Source organism: Bombina bombina, chromosome 6 (assembly GCF_027579735.1).
Source record: "Bombina bombina isolate aBomBom1 chromosome 6, aBomBom1.pri, whole genome shotgun sequence".
In the NCBI taxonomy this organism is placed as follows: domain Eukaryota; kingdom Metazoa; phylum Chordata; class Amphibia; order Anura; family Bombinatoridae; genus Bombina; species Bombina bombina.
The window spans coordinates 467,060,740-467,080,480 of NC_069504.1; the positions used below are offsets into that span (position 1 = coordinate 467,060,740).

General features: G+C 42.5%; 1 protein-coding gene across 1 annotated transcript in view; it reads right to left on the reverse strand.

The window, feature by feature from the left end:
- The window catches only part of KLHL3 (kelch like family member 3), a 277,645-nt gene that overhangs the window by 144,686 nt on the left and 113,218 nt on the right, over window positions 1–19,741 (reverse strand). The window contains exon 8 of the mRNA XM_053719291.1: window positions 4,390–4,539. Coding sequence (XP_053575266.1) covers window positions 4,390–4,539 — 150 coding nt within the window. The remainder of the gene's footprint in view (window positions 1–4,389; window positions 4,540–19,741) is intronic.

Below are 19,741 nucleotides of genomic sequence, written 5' to 3' on the forward strand. Positions count from 1 at the left end.
CCACTAGAGTCGCCTTGGGATCCCTGGATCTGGACCCGTAGCAAGGAACCTTGAAGTTCTGACGAGACGCCATTAGATCCATGTCTGGAATGCCCCATAATTGAGTCAACTGGGCAAAGATCTCCGGGTGAAGTTCCCACTCCCCCGGATGGAATGTCTGACGACTCAGATAATCCGCCTCCCAGTTTTCCACTCCTGGGATGTGGATCGCAGATAGGTGGCAGGAGTGATCCTCTGCCCATTTTATGATTTTGGTCACTTCTCTCATCGCCAGGGAACTCCTTGTTCCCCCCCGATGATTGATGTAAGCAACAGTCGTCATGTTGTCTGATTGGAATCTTATGAATCTGGCCCTTGCTAGTTGAGGCCAAGCCTTGAGAGCATTGAATATCGCTCTCAGTTCCAGAATGTTTATCGGGAGAAGAAACTCTTGCCGAGACCATAGCCCCTGAGCTTTCAGGGAGTTCCAGACCGCGCCCCAGCCCACTAGACTGGCGTCGGTCGTGACGATGACCCACTCTGGTCTGCGGAAGCTCATTCCCTGGGACAGGTGATCCTGGGTTAGCCACCAACGGAGTGAGTCTCTGGTCTTCTGATCTACTTGAATCACTGGAGACAAGTCTGTATAGTCCCCATTCCACTGTTTCAGCATGCACATTTGTAATGGTCTTAGATGAATTCGCGCAAAAGGAACTATGTCCATTGCTGCAACCATCAATCCTACTACTTCCATGCACTGAGCTATGGAAGGACGTGGAAACGAATGAAGAACTTGACAAGCGCTTAGAAGTTTTGACTTTCTGACATCTGTCAGGAAAATCCTCATTTCTAAAGAATCTATTATTGTCCCCAAGAAAGGAACTCTTGTCGACGGAGACAGGGAACTTTTTTCTATGTTCACTTTCCATCCGTGAGATCTGAGAAAGGCTAGAACGATGTCTGTGTGAGCCTTTGCCTTTGAAAGAGACGACGCTTGTATCAGAATGTCGTCCAAATAAGGTGCCACTGCAATGCCCCTTGGTCTTAGAACCGCTAGAAGGGACCCTAGTACCTTTGTGAAGATCCTTGGAGCAGTGGCTAGCCCGAATGGGAGAGCCACAAACTGGTAATGTTTGTCCAGAAAGGCGAACCTTAGGAACTGATGATGATCTTTGTGGATAGGAATATGTAGATACGCATCCTTTAGATCCACGGTAGTCATAAATTGACCCTCCTGGATTGTAGGTAAAATCGTTCGAATGGTTTCCATTTTGAACGATGGCACTCTGAGAAATTTGTTTAGGATTTTTAAATCCAGAATTGGTCTGAAGGTTCCCTCTTTTTTGGGAACTACAAACAGATTTGAGTAAAACCCCATTCCTTGTTCCACGGTTGGAACTGGGTGTATCACTGCCTGTCTCTTTATTAGGTTTGAAGAAAAGCGAGACACGTTTAACCTTCCCCTTGGGGGTAGTTCCTTGAATTCCAGAAGATAACCCTGAGAAACTATTTCTAGTGCCCAGGGATCCTGAACATCTCTTGCCCAAGCCTGAGCAAAGAGAGAGAGTCTGCCCCCTACTAGATCCGGTCCCGGATCGGGGGCTGCTCCTTCATGCTGTTTTGGTAGCAGCAGCAGGCTTCTTGGCCTGTTTACCCTTGTTCCAGCCTTGCATCGGTTTCCAAGCTGGTTTCATCTGCGAAGCATTACCCTCTTGTCTAGAGGCTGCAGAGTTTGAGGCCAGTCCGTTCCTGAAATTGCGAAAGGAACGAAAATTAGACCTATTCTTGGCCTTGAGAGGCCTATCTTGTGGAAGGGCATGGCCCTTACCCTCAGTGATATCTGAGATAATCTCTTTCAATTCTGGTCCAAAAAGGGTTTTACCCTTGAAAGGGATATTAAGCAATTTTGTCTTGGAAGATACATCCGCTGACCAAGACTTTAGCCAGAGCGCTCTGCGCGCCACAATTGCAAACCCAGAATTTTTCACCGCTAATCTAGCTAACTGCAGAGCGGCACCTAAAATAAAGGAATTAGCTAACTTAAGTGCGTGTATTCTGTCCATAACCTCCTCATACGGAGTCTCTCTATTGAGCGATTGTTCTAGTTCCTCGAACCAGAACCACGCTGCTGTAGTGACAGGAACAATGCACGAAATAGGTTGCAGGAGGTAACCTTGCTGAACAAAAATCTTTTTAAGCAAACCCTCCAATTTTTTATCCATAGGATCTTTGAAAGCACAATTATCCTCGATAGGAATAGTAGTGCGCTTGTTTAGTGTAGAAACTGCCCCCTCGACCTTAGGGACTGTCTGCCATAAGTCCTTTCTGGGGTCGACCATAGGAAATAATTTCTTAAATATAGGAGGGGGAACAAAAGGTATGCCGGGCTTCTCCCACTCCTTGTTCACTATGTCCGCCACCCGCTTGGGTATAGGAAAAGCGTCAGGGTGCACCGGAACCTCTAGGAACTTGTCCATCTTACACAATTTTTCTGGAATGACCAGGTTGTCACAATCATACAGAGTAGATAACACCTCCTTAAGCAGTGCGCGGAGATGCTCTAATTTAAATTTAAATGCCACAACATCAGGTTCTGCCTGTTGAGAAATTCTACCTGAATCTGAAATTTCTCCATCTGACAAAACCTCCCTCATGGCCCCTTCAGATTGGTGTGAGGGTATGACAGAGCAATTATCATCAGCGCCCTCCTGCTCTACAGTGTTTAAAACAGAGCAATCGCGCTTTCTCTGGTATGCAGGCATTTTGGATAAAATATTTGCTATGGAGTTATCCATTACTGCCGTCAATTGTTGCATAGTAATAAGCATTGGCGCGCTAGAAGTACTAGGGGCCTCCTGCGTGGGCAAAACAGGTGTAGACATAGAGTGAGATGAAGTAGAACTATGTTTGCTCTCTTCATCTGATGAATCATCTTGGGCAACTTTACTATTTGTAGCAGTACTGTCCTTACTTTGTTTGGACGCTATGGCACAATTATCACACAATTTGGAAGGGGGAGACACACTGGCTTCCATACATACAGAACATAGCTTATCTGAAGGTACAGACATGTTAAACAGACTTAAACTTGACAAAAAAGTACAAAAAACGTTTTAATTAAAAACGTTACTGTCTCTTTAAATTTTAAACAGGGCACACTTTATTACTGAATATGTGAAAAACAATGAAGAAATTGTTCAAATTTTACCAAATTTTCACCACAGTGTCTTAAAGCATTCAAAGCATTGCACCCCAAATTTCAGAGCTTTAACCCTTAAAATGAAGAAACCGGAGCCGGTTACAGTTTTAACCCCTCTACAGTCCCAGCTACAGCCTTTGCTGCGACTTTACCAAACCCAGGGGGGAATACGATACCAAATGAAGCCTTCTAGGAACCTTTTCAACTACTTTCCGATCCACACACATGCAGCTGCATGTCTTGTTCTCAAAAGTAACTGCGCAGTAATGGCGCGAAAATGAGGCTCAGCCTACTACAGTGAAGGCCCTTCCTGACTGAAAAGGTGTCTAAACCAGTGCCTGACGTTAAAAAACGTTCCCCAAAGTTTATAAGTGTGAAAATCAACCTCAATCTGTATAAAATGCCCAAATAAAGCAATCGATCTTGCCCAAAAAATGTCTACCAGTTTTATAGCCCATATTAAGCCCTTTATTCTGTTTGAGACTAAGAAAATGGCTTACCAGTCCCCATGAGGGAAAATGACAGCCTTCCAGCATTACACAGTCTTGTTAGAAATATGGCTAGTCATACCTTAAGCAGAAAAGTCTGCTAACTGTTTCCCCCAACTGAAGTTATTTCATCTCAACAGTCCTGTGTGGAAACAGCAAACGATTTTAGTTACTGCTGCTAAAATCATATTCCTCTCACAAACAGAACTCTTCATCCTTTTCTGTTTCAGAGTAAATAGTACATACCAGCACTATTTTAAAATAACAAACTCTTGATAGTAGAATAAAAAACTACAACTAAACACCACATACTCTTAACCATCTCCGTGGAGATGTTGCCTGTGCAACGGCAAAGAGAATGACTGGGGTGGGCGGAGCCTAGGAGGGACTATATGGACAGCTTTTGCTGTGCTCTTTGCCATTTCCTGTTGGGGAAGAGATATTCCCACAAATTATGGATGACGCAGTGGACCGGACACACCAATGTTGGAGAAATATCCCTTCCTCTGACAAACAGAGGAAGGGATATTTTTGTCCCGAAACGTCACATTAAAAGTTATTACACGGCTGAAATCTGAAGTCCAGTGAGTGCTTTGTTCTACTCTCTATATATACATATATATATATATACATACATATATACACACACACACATACTTAGATTGTTTAAAACTGCTGTATTTCCACTTTCTCATGCATTTAATAATCAGCCTTAAAACTGACCTTTGGCAAACAAACGGGAGTCCTTGGCTTTGTTCTGGGGTTCTTCATTATCTGCCGCTGTTCTATTGGAAGTAAATGATACTTCATAGCTTCAATAAGAAGGTCTTTGCAAGTATTATTATTTTTTATCAGTGCTTCTTCTTCAACTGTCTAGGAAAACATACTGATTAATATAAAAGTGATATAGAAAGATACAAATGGGCATAACATTATGTTTTAGCGCATGTAACCTGCCAAATAAAAACACTGAACACACACAGAAATTCAATAAAACTAAAGGCAAACAAGACAGCATCTGGAGAAAATTATACTCTAAAGTAATACTGTGTAAATAGATTCCATTTATATCAGCCTGTAAACCTCAGATTTTCTTTAAAGGGACTTGAAAGTCAAAATGTAGTATATAATGTAGCATATATTGAAAGCAAAAAAGCAAAGCAAAAAAGTATGGACCACCTCAATTTTCCAGTTTTCATTGACATTGACTTTAAAATTAAAGCATAGAACAAATAAAAAAAGAAATTAAGAGATAAAAAATAAAGCCTGTAATTGTTCAAAAAAATTTAACCTACATTTTGACCCTTAAAATTAGCCATCTATTGTGTTTTAACAGATGAAAACACTTGTGGTATTCTTTCTACAATGCAAATCAAATAATGTTCAGTAAGTTATTCACACTGTTGCAGAAGTTCCCACAAATGTACTGCACTTGTATATTGCTTTGCTTTTACCATTCTGTCTAGTTCATCCAAAACTAGATTGATGGGGTGGAAACTGTGCTGGCCATTCCATGATTTGAAGCCTACCATCTTACTATTTTCTTGTAAAGTAGCTGTGCCATAGACTGGAGGTATGTTTTGGGTCATTATATTGATGTAGGATAAACCCCTGACCCACTAGGCATTTACCAAAAGGTACTGAATGGAACTGAACAAAAATCTGTGTTAGCCTTTTTGGTTCAAGGTGCCACTCACTCTGACCAGATCCTCTGGATCCAGCAAATGAGCAAACGTGCCCCAGACCATCAAGCATTCTCCTCCATCCTTGGCAGCTGGTATCGCACAATAAGGAACTTTTCACCTACTCAATACCATACCCTGTCTGATGAACTGAAGGTTTCATATTTTAATTGGTCCATAAGACCTTTTTTTTTCGTCTTTCGTGGCCCACTGGCTGAACTTCCTAGCCCAGGCAAGACCCTTCTTATTCTGTGATCTTAGCAAAGGCTGTCTTACTGCCACTTGACCTGTCAAGCCTGCTGCTCAAAGTTCTCTTCACAGCTGAAAGAGAGACAAGTGTTAAGCTGTGCTAGAAGTTTTTTTCTGTGGGCTTCCTATCATGGAAGCTGTTGACTCTCAGAAACGTCTCTTCTGATCTTGTTGTGGCTTTGGGCCTGCTAGACCCCTTCCCTGTTAAGAGTTTCCTACAGTTTCAAATTGCTTTTTGATGGGGTAGGAAACTGCATTTGCTGACAACTTGGATTCTTTCCAATTTCTTTAAAGGAAAGCCCTGCACTTTTAAGAGATATAATGGTGTGTGTCTTCCTTTGCTAATTGTTTTTTTTTTTTTTGCCCTTTTGATAGCAATATACAATCTCATGCAGTACAATACTGTTCAAATAATGCTTAACCCCTTAATGACCGAGGACGTGCAGGGTAAAAAAGTCACTTAACGACTAAGGACGTACCCTGCACGTCCTCGGTTTGGAAAGCAGCTGGAAGCGATCCTGATCACTTCCAGCTGTTTTCCAGTTATTGCAGGATGCCTCGATATTGAGGCATCCTGCAATAACATTTTTTACCCCTCCGGTGCAGAGAGAGCCACTCTGTGGCCCTCTCTGCACCGGACATCGATGGCCGCATTCGTTGGTGGGTGGGAGCTGAAGTGGGAGGTGGGTGGGCGGCCATCGATGGCTTCTTAGTCAGAGAGGGGGGCGAGATCGGGGGCGGTATCGTCGGGGGCGCGCACGTGCACGGGGGGTGGCGGGCAGGCGCGTGCACGGGGTGGGAGCGGGTGGGAACCGCTACACTACAGAAAAAAGTTACAAGTAAATTGTAAAAAAAATGAAAATAAACTTATTTTTTTAAAAGCATCTAAGGGATCAGGAAGGGGTGGGGGGTTGGTATTGGGGGGTTGGTATTGGGGGGGGGAAGCTACACTACAGAAAAGGGACATTTTTTTAATAATAACAGCATATTTTTCACTAAAATGGGTACTGGCAGACAGCTGCCAGTACCCAAGATGGCGCACATTAAGTCAGAGGGGGAGGGTTAGAGAGCTGTTTGGTGGGAGATCAGTGAGGTTGGGGGCTAAGGGGGATCCTACACATAAGCATATGTAAATATGCTAAAAAAATGCACAAAAAAGCCAAAATTTTCCTTTTATTTTAGTACTGGCAGAGTTTCTGCCAGTACTTAAGATGGCGGGGACATTTGTGGGGTAGGGGAGGGAAGAGAGATGTTTGGGAGGGATCAGGGGGTCTGATGTTTCAGGTGGGAGGCTGATATCTACACTAAAGCTAAAATTAACCCTGCAAGCTCCCTACAAGCTACCTAATTAACCCCTTCACTGCTAGCCATAATACACGTGTGATGCGCAGCGCCATTTAGCAGCATTCTAATTACCAAAAAGCAACGCCAAAGTCATATATGTCTGCTATTTCTGAACAAAGGGGATCCCAGATACGCATTTACAACCATTTGTGCCATAATTGCACAAGCTGTTTGTAAATTATTTCAGTGAGAAACCTAAAATTGTGAAAAATTTTACGTTTTTTTTAATTTGATCGCATTTGGCGGTGAAATGGTGGCATGAAATATACCAAAATGGGCCTAGATCAATACTTGGGGTTGTCTACTACACTACACTAAAGCTAAAAATACCCCAAAAAGCTCCTTACATGCTTCCTAATTAACCCCTTCACTGCTGGGCATAATACACGTGTGGTGCGCAGTGGCATTTAGCGGCCTTCTAATTACCAAAAAGCAATGCCAAAGCCATATATGTCTGCTATTTCTGAACAAAGGGGATCCCAGAGAAGAATTTACAACCATTTATGCCATAATTGCACAAGCAGTTTGTAAATAATTTCAGTGAGAAACTGAAAGTTTGTGAAAAAATTTGTGAAAAAGTGAACAATTTTTTGTATTTGATCGCATTTGGCGGTGAAATGGTGGCATGAAATATACCAAAATGGGCCTAGATCAATACTTTGGGATGTCTTCTAAAAAAAAATATATACATGTCAATGGATATTCAGGGATTCCTGAAAGATATCAGTGTCCCAATGTAACTAGCGCTAATTTTGAAAAAAAATGGTTTGAAAATAGCAAAGTGCTACTTGTATTTATGGCCCTATAAGTTACAAAAAAAGCAAAGAAGATGTAAACATTGGGTATTTCTAAACTCAGGACAAAATTTAGAAACTATTTAGCATGGGTGTTTTTTGGTGGTTGTAGATATGTAACAGATTTTGGGGTTCAAAGTTAGAAAAAGTGTGTTTTTTTCCTTTTTTTCCTCATATTTTATAAAAAAATTTACAGTAAATTATAAGATATGATGAAAATAATGGTATTTTTAGAAAGTCCATTTAATGGCGAGAAAAACGGTATATAATATGTGTGGGTACAGTAAATGAGTAAGAGGAAAATTTCAGCTAAACACAAACACCGCAGAAATGTAAAAATAGCCTTGGTCCCAAACGGACAGAAAATGGAAAAGTGCTCTGGTCACTAAGGGGTTAAAAGAGTGTAGTGTTCCAACACTGTTTTGATACCGACAAAGGGTTTGTAATAATAAACAAATGTGGGTACACTAGTAGGAATTGTTCACATCAAAGTTCAAGAGTTCAAGTCCTAATTTAGTTCCATTGCTGCTAAACAGCTGTAAATTGTCAACCAATTACTGATTCCCTGAAAAAGACCTTTGTTTGTAACTCTGAAATGGACATTACTTTTCATGTTTTGGTAACCTCATGCAGTTTACCACTTACTTTGTAACATTTCAGGTTTTCTACTGAAATTGACATGCTTAAAATAAAAACTGGAAGTGTGGAGGTAGTCTAAAACTTTTGGCCAGTAGTGTATGTAATATGATTTCGAATATTTGAATGACAACTTATAATCATGAATTGTAAATTTTTTCCCTAAGAAATTCCTTGTTTTTGAAAGTTTTATGTAGTTCTATATCAACAAGTATCCTTCCCATGTTTTATTAAAGAGGAAAAAGTGTAAGTTTTTTATATACGCATTTGTAATGGATTTCAAGTGAAAAGATTAAAATAAACTTTCAGGAAATGTTTGATCATTGTGGATAAGATCTTTAAAGGGACACTGAACCCAATTTTTTTCTTTTGTGATTCAGATAGAGCATGAAATTTTAAGCAACTTTCTAATTTACTCCTATTATCAAATTTTCTTCTTTCTCTTGGTATCTTTATTTGAAATGCAAGAATGTAAAGTTTAGATGCCGGCCCATTTTTTGTGAACAACCTGGGTTGTTCTTGCTGATTGGTGAATACATTCATCCACCAATAAAAAAAGTGCTGTCCAGACCCTCTAAACCAAAAAAAAAAAAAAGCTTAGATGCCTTCTTTTTCAAATAAAGATAGCAGAGAACAAAGAAAAATTGATAATAGGAGTAAATTAGAAAGTTGCTTAAAATTGCATCACAAAAGAAACAATTTGGGTTCAGTGTCCCTTTAATGCCAATGCTAAAAGATCCTTAAAGGGCAGAATTATTATTTTTTGAAGAATAGTACTGGTCTGATCCTAAAATCCATCTGTCTAGTACAGTGCTCTTCTACATACAGCCTGTAGGTGAACTTCATCCAAAGTGTGTTCTTGTCATTTATAAGCAAGATGTACAGGTGGAGAGCAGATGCATTGCAAGAAGTGTTTTACTTTTTGCACTTGAATGGAGATAAGCAGCATTATTTCTCACATTTTGTCTTCTAGCAGCCATCCGACATGAACACTTGCCCTTCCTCCCTTCATTAATATTTTTCCTCTATGAAGGGGAGAGGGAGTTTAGTGAGAAATAACACCATTCATCTCTGCCCCTGTAAGTGCAAAGAGTAATTCTAGCACTGCAAGCATATACTTGTTCTTCCTCTTCTGAAACAAAATCAGCTTCCTTCGCCTTAACCCCTTAATGACCACAATGTACCCTGTATGTCACTGGTCATTAAGGGTTTTTTCAGGACATAATAGCACAAGTCTAGCAAGAAGACGCTATTAATACCCTCCCTCCAGCAGGCTTTGTGGAATAGAGCAGTCTCAACGCTGGTGGCAAGACCGTGCTATAAAACAATCAAGTCCCAAAAAAAGGCCAGCGACATACAGGGTACGTCGCTGGTCCTTAAGGGGTTAATCTCCCACCAGTTCACTTGGATAAAGACATATTCCACCCACCTCTATAATTACAATATGGGAATGCTCCCTGACCCCCTTGCACCCAACAATTCTTTGTGATGAATACTACTTACAGAAGTCAATCATTATATATTTGTTTTTTCACTAGTCTTCTCATGAAGTAAATAAATCTATGTACATCTTGCTTATAAATGACAAGAACACACTTTGGATGACGTTCACCTACAGGTTGTATGTGGGAGACTAATAAAACTGTGATTTCAACTTACCCTGAATCTGTGGCCTCCTTTCGAAGGGTATTTGATGTTCCGGCTCGCTCCTCCTCTACTGTTAAACGACTCATGTCTATTCAGCAAGGTACAAGATCTGTTGCTCAGTATGCCATTGAGTTCCATACGCTTGCCGCAGAGGTAGGTTGGAACAATGAAGCCCTTGTTGCAGCCTTCTTTCATGGGCTCTCTGATGCGATTAAAGACAAAGTTGCTGCCAGACATTTACCAGAGGATCCCGAGGCATTGGTGTCTTTTTTTATCCTATTTGACATCAGACTCAGAGAGAGGCCCTCTTTCAAGGAGCGCTTACGGAAGCCTCCTGTTCTGTTATCACCTACGTGTTCGTTCCCACCCATACCTCCCTCTCCTCCCATGCCTCCTGGTCTTGAGTCACCAGGTACTGCTGAGCCGATGCAGTTGGGATTCACGCGTCTCTCCGCGACGGAGAGGGCCTTTAGGAGGAGGGAGGGGCTCTGCCTCTATTCTGGGTTACAGGGCCACCTTTTAAAGTCTTGTCCTACACGGTAGGAAAAACGCTCACACCTAAGGTCCTGTCGGGGGCAGACCTTGGGTGGTTTATCCTCGTCCCCTGGAACCGCTAAAGGAGAAACCTTTGGTCACGGTTGTCCTTTCCTGGGTGGACTCCTCAATAGTCACCCAGGCTCTTGTTGACTCCAGTGCTGCGGGCTATTTCATTGACAGTGCTTTTGTATCAAAGCACTCCATTCCTGTTTTGCCTCAGTCCGTTCCGCTTGCTATTGATGCCATTGATGGCAGGCCCCTTCAGCCTGCACTCGTTACTCATGAAACCGCTCCGTTATCCATGGCTGTTGGGGCTTTCCATTTTGAAACCCTCCAGTTCCAGGTGATAAATTTTCCGCATTTTTCAGTTGTTCTGGGTTATCCCTGGCTCCAAAAGCACAATCCCTGGCGCAGGTCCGAAATTTTGTCGTTTTCTCCGCAATGTATTTCTACTTGTCTTCGGAAACCAGTTAAAGTCTTGTGCACTTCTTCGGTATCTCAATTGCCAGAGGAGTACCGAGAGTTCCTAGACGTTTTTGACAAGGTGCGTGCCTCCTCACCGGTCTTACGATTGTGCCATAGACCTGCAACCCGGAGAATCTCTCTGTTGCAGAGAATTGTGCTATGGAGGAGTATGTTGTCGATGCTCTGTCGCGGGGGATCATCCGCAAATCCTGGTCTCCTGTAGGGGCTGGCTTCTTCTTTGTGAAGAAAAGGGTGGCGAGTTAAGACCATGCATCGATTATAGGGGTCTTAATCGTCTTACCATTAAGAATACTTACCCTATTCCGCTCATTACGGAACTCTTTGACCGCCTCAAGGGATCTACGGTCTTTTCTAAACTTGATTTGAGAGGAGCGTACAATCTTGTTAGGATCAATGGAAAACAGCATTCAACACCAGGAGCGGGCATTATGAGTATCTTGTAATGGCCTTTGGCCTATATAATGCTCCTGCTGTTTTCCAGGAATTTATTAATGATGTCCAATGAGATATGTTGCAACAGTGTGTTGTGGTGTATTTAGACGACATCCTCATACACTCACCCACACTTGAGGCTCAATGTTCTGATGTTACACGGGTTCTTCAGAGACTACGTGAGAACAGCCTGTTTTGTAAACTCGAAAAATGTGAGTTCCATCAGACTCAAGTAACCTTCCTAGGTTATGTTATCTCCATTGCAGGGTTCTCCATGGATCCTGACAAGTTGTCTGCAGTGGCCTAGCCCAGTTGGTCTTCGGTCTATTCAACGTTTTTTGGGGTTCGCCAATTACTATAGAAAGTTTATTAAAAACTTTTCTTCCTTGGTCAAACCTATCACAGACATGACCCATAAAGAGAATGATCCACTCCATTGGTCACCTACTACCATTAAGGCCTTTGATAGTCTTAAGACTGCCTTTGCTGCCGCTCCAGTTCTGGCTCATCCTAACCCTATCCAGCCTTTCGTTCTTGAGGTCGATGCATCTGAGACTGGAGTAGGTGCCCTCTTGTCTCAACGTCCTACGCCTGACGGTTCCTTGCATCCGTGCGTTTTTTTCTCTAAGAAATTGTCTCCAGCTGAGTGCAATTATGAAATTGGCGACAGGGAATTACTGGCCATAATTTTGGCACTCAAGGAATGGAGGCATCTTCTCGAGGGTACTAGCGTACCAGTGCTCATTCTTACTGACCACAAGAATTTAACTTATCTATCTGAAGCAAAATGTTTGTCGCCCCGACAGGCCAGATGGGCGCTATTTTTGTCTCGGTTTAATTATGTGGTCTCTTACCTGCCTTGTAGTAAGAATGTTAGGGCTGATGCCCTCTCTCGACAATTTTTACCTCTGTCCAAGGAGGAGTCTGTACCTACTCCAGTTATACCTCCTGACCATATTTTGGCTACCATACGTACTAATTTGACTTCTCCCTTGGGGGAGGAGATCCTGGCTGCACAAACCAATGCACCTCCTGAGAAACTTAGTGGTAAGTGTTTTGTTCCTGAGAATCTTCGAACTAAACTTTTGCACACTTACCACTAGGTCACCCAGGTAAGAACCAAATGATTTGGTCTGTCACTCGACAATTCTGGTGGCCAGGTCTTCATTCTGATGTTGTTGCGTTTGTTGTCTCCTGCTCAGTTTGTGCACAGAATTGACGTCTTCCTGTGGGTCTTCTTCAACCTATTGCTAATGGTGAGCATCCTTGGCCACATCTTTCCATGGACTTCATTCGTGAGCTCTCTGTTTCCAATGGCAATACTGTTATCCTTATGGTGGTTGACCGTTTTTCTAAAATGTCACATTGCATTCCCTTGAAGAAGCTGCCTACCGCTCAGGAGCTTGCTTCAATTTTTGCCCGGGAGGTCTTCCGTTTACATGGGTTACCCAAGGAGATTGTGTCGGACCAGGGTAGCCAGTTTGTCTCCAGATTTTGGCGTTCCTTTTGTGCTCAAATAGGGATCCAGCTTTCCTTCTCCTCGGCATATCACCCTCAATCCAATGGGGCTGTGGAACCGTCTAATCAAGCTCTGGAACAGTTCCTCCGTTGCTATGTCTCAAATCACCACAATAATTGGTCTGAACTGTTACCTTGGGCAGAGTTTGCTCGTAATAGTGCTATTAATGCTTCCTCCAAGTTATCCCCGTTCATGGCGAATTATGGGTTTCAACCATCCTTGTTGCCTGATTCATTCATGTCTCAGGGTATTCCGGCTTTGGAGGAGCATCTCCGGCAACTCCGTTCCATGTGGGTGCAGATTCAGGATTGCCTTCATCGCTCTATGCAGCGCCAAAAGTTCCAGGCTGATCGTAGGCGTCTGCCCGCGCCTTCCTACGAGGTTGGTGACAGGGTTTGGCTGTCCTCCCGCAACTTGAACCTTCGTGTGCATTCAAATAAACTGGCTCCTCGTTATGTTGGTCCTTTTCGAATACTCCGATGGGTCAATCCTGTGGCCTACGCTCTTGACCTTCCTCCTGCAATACGCATCTCCAATGTTTTTCATGTCTCCCTCTTGAAACCATTGGTTTGTAATCGGTTTACCACTGTGTTGCCTCGTCCCCGTCCTATCTTTGTTGACAACCATGAAGAATAAGAGGTCAGCAGTACTATTGACTCTCGTATGTCCAGGGGCCGCGTACAGTATTTGGTTCATTGGAGGGGTTACGGTCCGGAGGAGCGTTCATGGGTTCCCTCCTCTGATGTTCATGCATGCTCAAGCCCTCCTTCGTGCCTTTCATGCTCGTTTCCCCAATAAGCCTTTTGTCCGCCTGCGGGGGACGGGTCGTTGAGGGGAGGGTACTGTCAGGGTTTTTTCCCCTACTTTGTTTGCCATGTGCTGCTGGCAGCCATTTTATTCACCTCTCTTGCTGACTCTGGTGCATAGTGTGTGATGCTGCTCAGTTCCTGCACGCCCTTTTATGGCCAGACCAGTGTACATCATCCATGTGAGACAGGTTGCAGTCTCAGAATTGTGATGTCATCACTTATTATTTAAAGGGCCTCTGTTAAGTATGCTTTGCCCTTGCGTTGTCTCAGACCTGGCTGTCTGACGTCCCTCCTGGTTCCTGATCCCTGGCTTGTTCCTGACTCTGCTGTTCTCCTTGTTCCTGACTCGGCTCATCTGACTACCAGCTCTGGTTTTGACTCCTGGCTTGTTATTTGACATGTGGACTTATTATTTTTTGCTATTAATAAAGGTGTGATTATTTTTGCACTTCTCGTCTCAGTCTGATTCCCGGCACCCTGACACTTTCTTGCCAAAAGATGCTTGCAAAAAAAGAAAAACCTCAAAAACTCTGAAAAAAGTATGCAGAGAAGACATCTTGCAGCTTTTCAAATCTTTTTCAACGATGCATAATTTAAAAAAAAAAAACACAACACGTTGTTGCAACTGCTCTTGTAGAAGAGCTGAATACACTTAGGAGGCAACTTTCCCGCCTTCAAGTAAGCCTTGTGAATCACTTATTTTAGCCAAGAGGCACATGCTACCTTAGTATCTTTCTGACCCTTACAAATCCTATAGTAGTGAAAAAACAAACTAGAAGTTTGTCTGAAATCTTTAGTAGCTTGGAGAAAGAACTTCAAAGTGTTGGCTACTTCAAGATTATGCAAGAACCACTACTTAGAGTTAGCAGGATCTGAATACAATAAAGGAACAACCATTTGTTGATTGGAATCTTCCTCAGAAACAATTTTAAGAGTAAAATCACATTTAGGACAAAGTATAGCCTTCTCCTTGTAAATAATTAGAAATGGAGAATCACAAGACAAGTGTAACTACTTAAATTCTCCTTGCTGAAGAAATTGCTAATAGTAAGAGTACTTTCCAAGGTAAATGTAGATACCAATTTAATGCATTGGTTCAAACAAAGAACGTTGAATGCAGAGAAAATTAGATTCAGATTCCAGAGTGGAAAAATAGGATTCACAAGTCGCCTAATTCTAATTAATACCTGGACAAAAGTCTGAACCTCAGGAAGTAAGCCAACTTCCTATAAAAAAAAGCACAGACAAAGCAGAAATTTGCCTTTTAGAAATTAGCAGACAAACCCTTGTCAAAGCCATTCTGAAAAATACCTGAAAGGAGTCTAGGAATCCTAAAAGAATACCAAGAAACCCTTCTGGAAGAACACAAAAATGCCTTCCAAATGCAGAGATAAAACCTTTGTGCTATAGGCTTTCTGGTCTAAATCAACGATATAATCACAGAATCTGTGAAACCTCTAAGTCTCAAAAGTGGGAGTTCAAGTTCCACACCATTAAAATTAGAGATCAGAGATACTGATGAAAAGTGCCTTAAGACAACATGTCTTGTCTCAGAGGAAGAGCAATGGAGCACAAGAAGAATTTGCACTTTAACTGCATATCAAGTCCTGTGGAGTCAGGCGGGAGCAATTAATATTACTGACGTTGACTCCTGTATTGTTCAAGTATGATTCTTGGAAATAGGCATGCTAGATGAAAGTCCCATGGAACACAGGAATCCAATAGGAGAGCCTTTGGAATCATGAAATTTAAATGAGAGGTCATCAGATCTAAGTCCTGTAAGCCCATTATGAACTCAGAGCGATCAAAAAAGTCCTAATGGAGATACCACTTTCTTGGATGGACCGATTAATCGCTGAGATAATCCACCTCCCAGTTGTTCACACCTGATATGTGAATTGCCAATAGGTTTAGACACTTGCTGTATGGCCAGCGGACTACGGATATTCCCCTTGATGAATCTGAACGCTACCACGGAGGTGATGTCCGACTGGAGATGAATAAAACTTTTCCTTCCTCAATAGGGGCCAGGATTCAGAGCCCGAAGATTGCTCCGAGTTCCAAAATGTTGATTGGTTTCCTCTAGAGGAAAGGTTACCAAACTCCTTGCACTCTTCGAGAACCCCAGACTGCCCCCAGTCAGGGAGACTGGCATCCGTTAGGAACAATAGGCCAAGATTGACAAAGGAAGGATGTCCAGAGAATCAAATACAGACATTGTGCCCTCAATAAAAATATTGACTGACTGAACTTCCAAAGCAATCTGTATGCCAAATGTAAATAATTATTTGACCACTGAGGTAGCAAGCTATTAAACGTGTCTCAAAAGAAAATGGGCAAAATAAACTGCATCTAAAGCAGCTACCATAAGTCTCCATGCCACCCTGCACTGAGCTACCAATGGAAGGTAGTTTGTGGTAGCAACAGACACACCCTCTAAATCCTACATTGTGAAGTTCCATCTGGAAACTAGATGCTTAAGGATTGAGTCTAATATGAATTCTGTAAATGCTGCACTTAGTAGTATATAATGAGCTTTTTGGGTACATCAGTACTCCAACCCTAGTCTAGAATGAAGACAGAAACTGGAGAGTATGAGCAATAGCTATTAACAGGAAATACACTTGCACTATCATTCAGATAAGGAGCAACTGAAATGTCCTGATTCTGAGCACTGGCAAAATTTTATCCAACACAGGTGAAAAACTGCCTACGTTTTGCAGCTATACAAACCTCAGGACTAAAAATAATCGCTGTGTATAAGGATGTGGAGCTAAGAATTCCAAAGGTCTATACTAGACAAACTGGCCCTTTGGATGAAGGGTAAAAACAGAGAGGAATGTTCTTATTATACAAGTGGGTACCCTGACCAACAAGTTTAGGGATGTTAAATCTGGAACAGGACTGTAAATCCCTTTGGACAATGAATTGATTGGGGTAAAATTTCTTGACCGTGAGGTTACACAGGTACTGGGATTAATTTATTCACCTATCCTCCAAATCCCTTATAAAGACTGCCACCTCAGATCTTTGGCAACATGTGATAGGACCGCTGGTCAATAAGGAAGACTCTGCTTCAAAGAGAACAAAAGTATCCAAATTATTTTTCCTAATAAATCCAAAATTAAATAAAACTTAAAAAAAGCTTATTAATCCGTACATGACATAAGTAGCAGCTGTGATATACATTTACCTACCTAGAGGGACATAAAACTGGTTGAGACATGTGCATAAACTAAAAGAGCTAATTAAAAATAGTTTGCATAAAAAAATGTTTAAAAATTGCTGTCAAGTATTTTAAAATCATTTTCAAAAATAAGCAACATTAATTACATAGCTAAGCTGCATGGAGAAGCCCCCCTCCTTATCAGTGTTTAGCCACAGGCATTGTATTTCAACTGAGATCACAGCTTCTAGTCATGCTCCAGCAGATAAGCCATATTCACTTTTGCATTCTACAAAAAAAAAAAAATAGATATATATACAGCCATAGAAGGAATTGTGTGGGGGAGTTCGAGCTTTACAATTCAGAAACTAAAAAGAAAGGGTTAATGGCGAGGCACTGCAGTATAAATTTGCAGGTAAAGTAATTAAAGTAATATAATATTTTGTCTCTATCCCAACTTGTTTTATGTCCCTTTAAGCATATGCACATATTTAAGCATGTGCACATATTTATATTGCCATGTAGCCTTACAATACAGATAACATAAATTATGCTTACCTGATAATTTAATTTCCATCGAGGGGGGGGGAAGAGTCCACAGCTTCATTCATTACTGTTGGGAATTAAGAACCTGGCCACCAGGAGGAGGCAAAGACACCCCAACCAAAGGCTTAAATACCTCCCCCACTTCCCTCATCCCCCAGTCATTCTGCCAATGGAACAAGGAACAGTAGGAGAAATATCAGGTTATAAATGGTGCCAGAAGATAAATTAAATTTAGGTCCGCCCATCGGAGATACATGATGGAAATGAAATTATCAGGTAAGCATAATTTATGTTTTCCATCTAAAGGGGAGGAGAGTCCACGGCTTCATTCATTACTGTTGGGAACATATACCCAAGCTCTAGAGGACACTGAATGAAACCGGGAGGGTAAAAGGCGGACAATAATCTGAGGGCACCACAGCCTGCAAAACCTTTCTCCCAAAAACACCTTCCGCAGAAGCAAAAGCGTCAAATTTGTAAAACCTTGTAAAAATGTGTAAGGAGGACCAAGTAGCCGCCTTACAAATTTGCTCCATAGAGGCCTCATTCTTGAAGGCCCAAGACGAAGTCACAGCTCTAGTTGAATGAACCGTGATTCTCTGAGGAGGCTTATGTCCCGCTGTCTCATAAGCCAAGCAAATCAAGCTCCTCAACCAAAAGGACAAAGAAGTAGAAGAAGCCCTCTGCCCCTTGCGCTTCCCCGAAAACACCACAAAGAGAGATGTAGACTGTCTGAAATCCTTCGTAGCCTGAAGATAGAACTTTAAGTCACAAACCACATCCAAGTTATGAAGTAACCTCTCCTTAGAAGAAGAAGGGTTAGGACACAAAGAAGGAACAATTATTTCCTGATTGCTGTTATGGTTAGACACCACCTTGGGGAGAAACCCCAAACCAGTGCAAAGTACAGCCTTATCCGCATGAAAAACCAAATAAGGAGGCTCACATTGCAAGGCAGCCAGTTCAGATACTTTGTGTGCCGATGCAATGGCCAACAGGAAGAGAACCTTCCAGGACAGAATCTTAATGTCAATGGAATGCATAGGCTCAAACGGAACCCTCTGCAAAACCTTAAGGACCAAGTTTAAGCTCCATGGGGGAGCAGACTGTTTAAAGACAGGCCTGATTCTAGACAGAGCCTGAACAAAAGATTGGATGTCAGGGAGCTCAGTGAGTGTCCTATGCAGTAAGACTGATAATGCCGAAATCTGTCCCTTTAAGGAACTAGCGGCAAGATCCTTCTCCAAACCGCCTTGGAAAAAGGACAAAATCCTGGATACCTTCACCTTATGCCAAGGACATCCATGCTTCTTACACCAGGACAAGTAAGTCCTCCTCACCTTATGGTAGATGTGACAAGTGACTGGCTTCCTTGCCTGAATTAGACTATCACACTTTCAGAAAAATCTCTCTTGGCCAAGACTAGGCGTTCAATCTCCACGCAGTCAGCCTCAGAGAATCTAGATTCCGATGTTGAAAAGGGCCCTGTTCCAGCAGATCCTTGCGACAGGGTAACCTCCACGGCAGAGAGGATGACACAATGGAGCAATCAGAACTCCTGTTTGATGCGTGCCACTACACGAGGTAGAAGTGGTAACGGTGAAAAAATGTAGGCTAGGCTGAACCCCCAAGGTACCGCTAAGGCATCTATCAGCTCTGCCTGGGGATCCCTGAACCTCGACCCGTATCGGGGTAGCTTGTAATTGAGTCTGGGCGCCATGAGATCCATCTCTGGCGTTCCCCATCTGAGACAAATCTCTGCCCACTCCAAGATCCGAGACACCTCCCTCATTGGTGCTAGGGAGCTCCTCGTACCCCCCTGATGGTTGATGATTGGTCGGAGTTCCAGAATATTTATCGGAAGGAGAGACTCCTAGCGGGACCATTTTCCTTGTGCCATCCTGGCACCCCAAACAGCTCCCCATCCTGTCAGACTGGCGCCCGTGGTCACAATCTCCCAGGACGGTCTCAAGAAGGATGTCCCCATGGACAGTTGCTCTGGACGGATCCATCAAAAGAGGGAGTTCCGAGTCTGAGCATCCAAGGATATCTGCTGTGATAGATCTGAATGATAGCCGTTCCACTGTCTCAACATGCACAATTGAAGAGGTCTGAGATGGAACCTGGTGAATGGGATGACGTCTATGCTTGAAACCATGAGTCCGATCACCTCCATACACTGAGCTACCAAGGGGCTTGAGGAGGACTGAAGGGCAAGACAGGTGGAC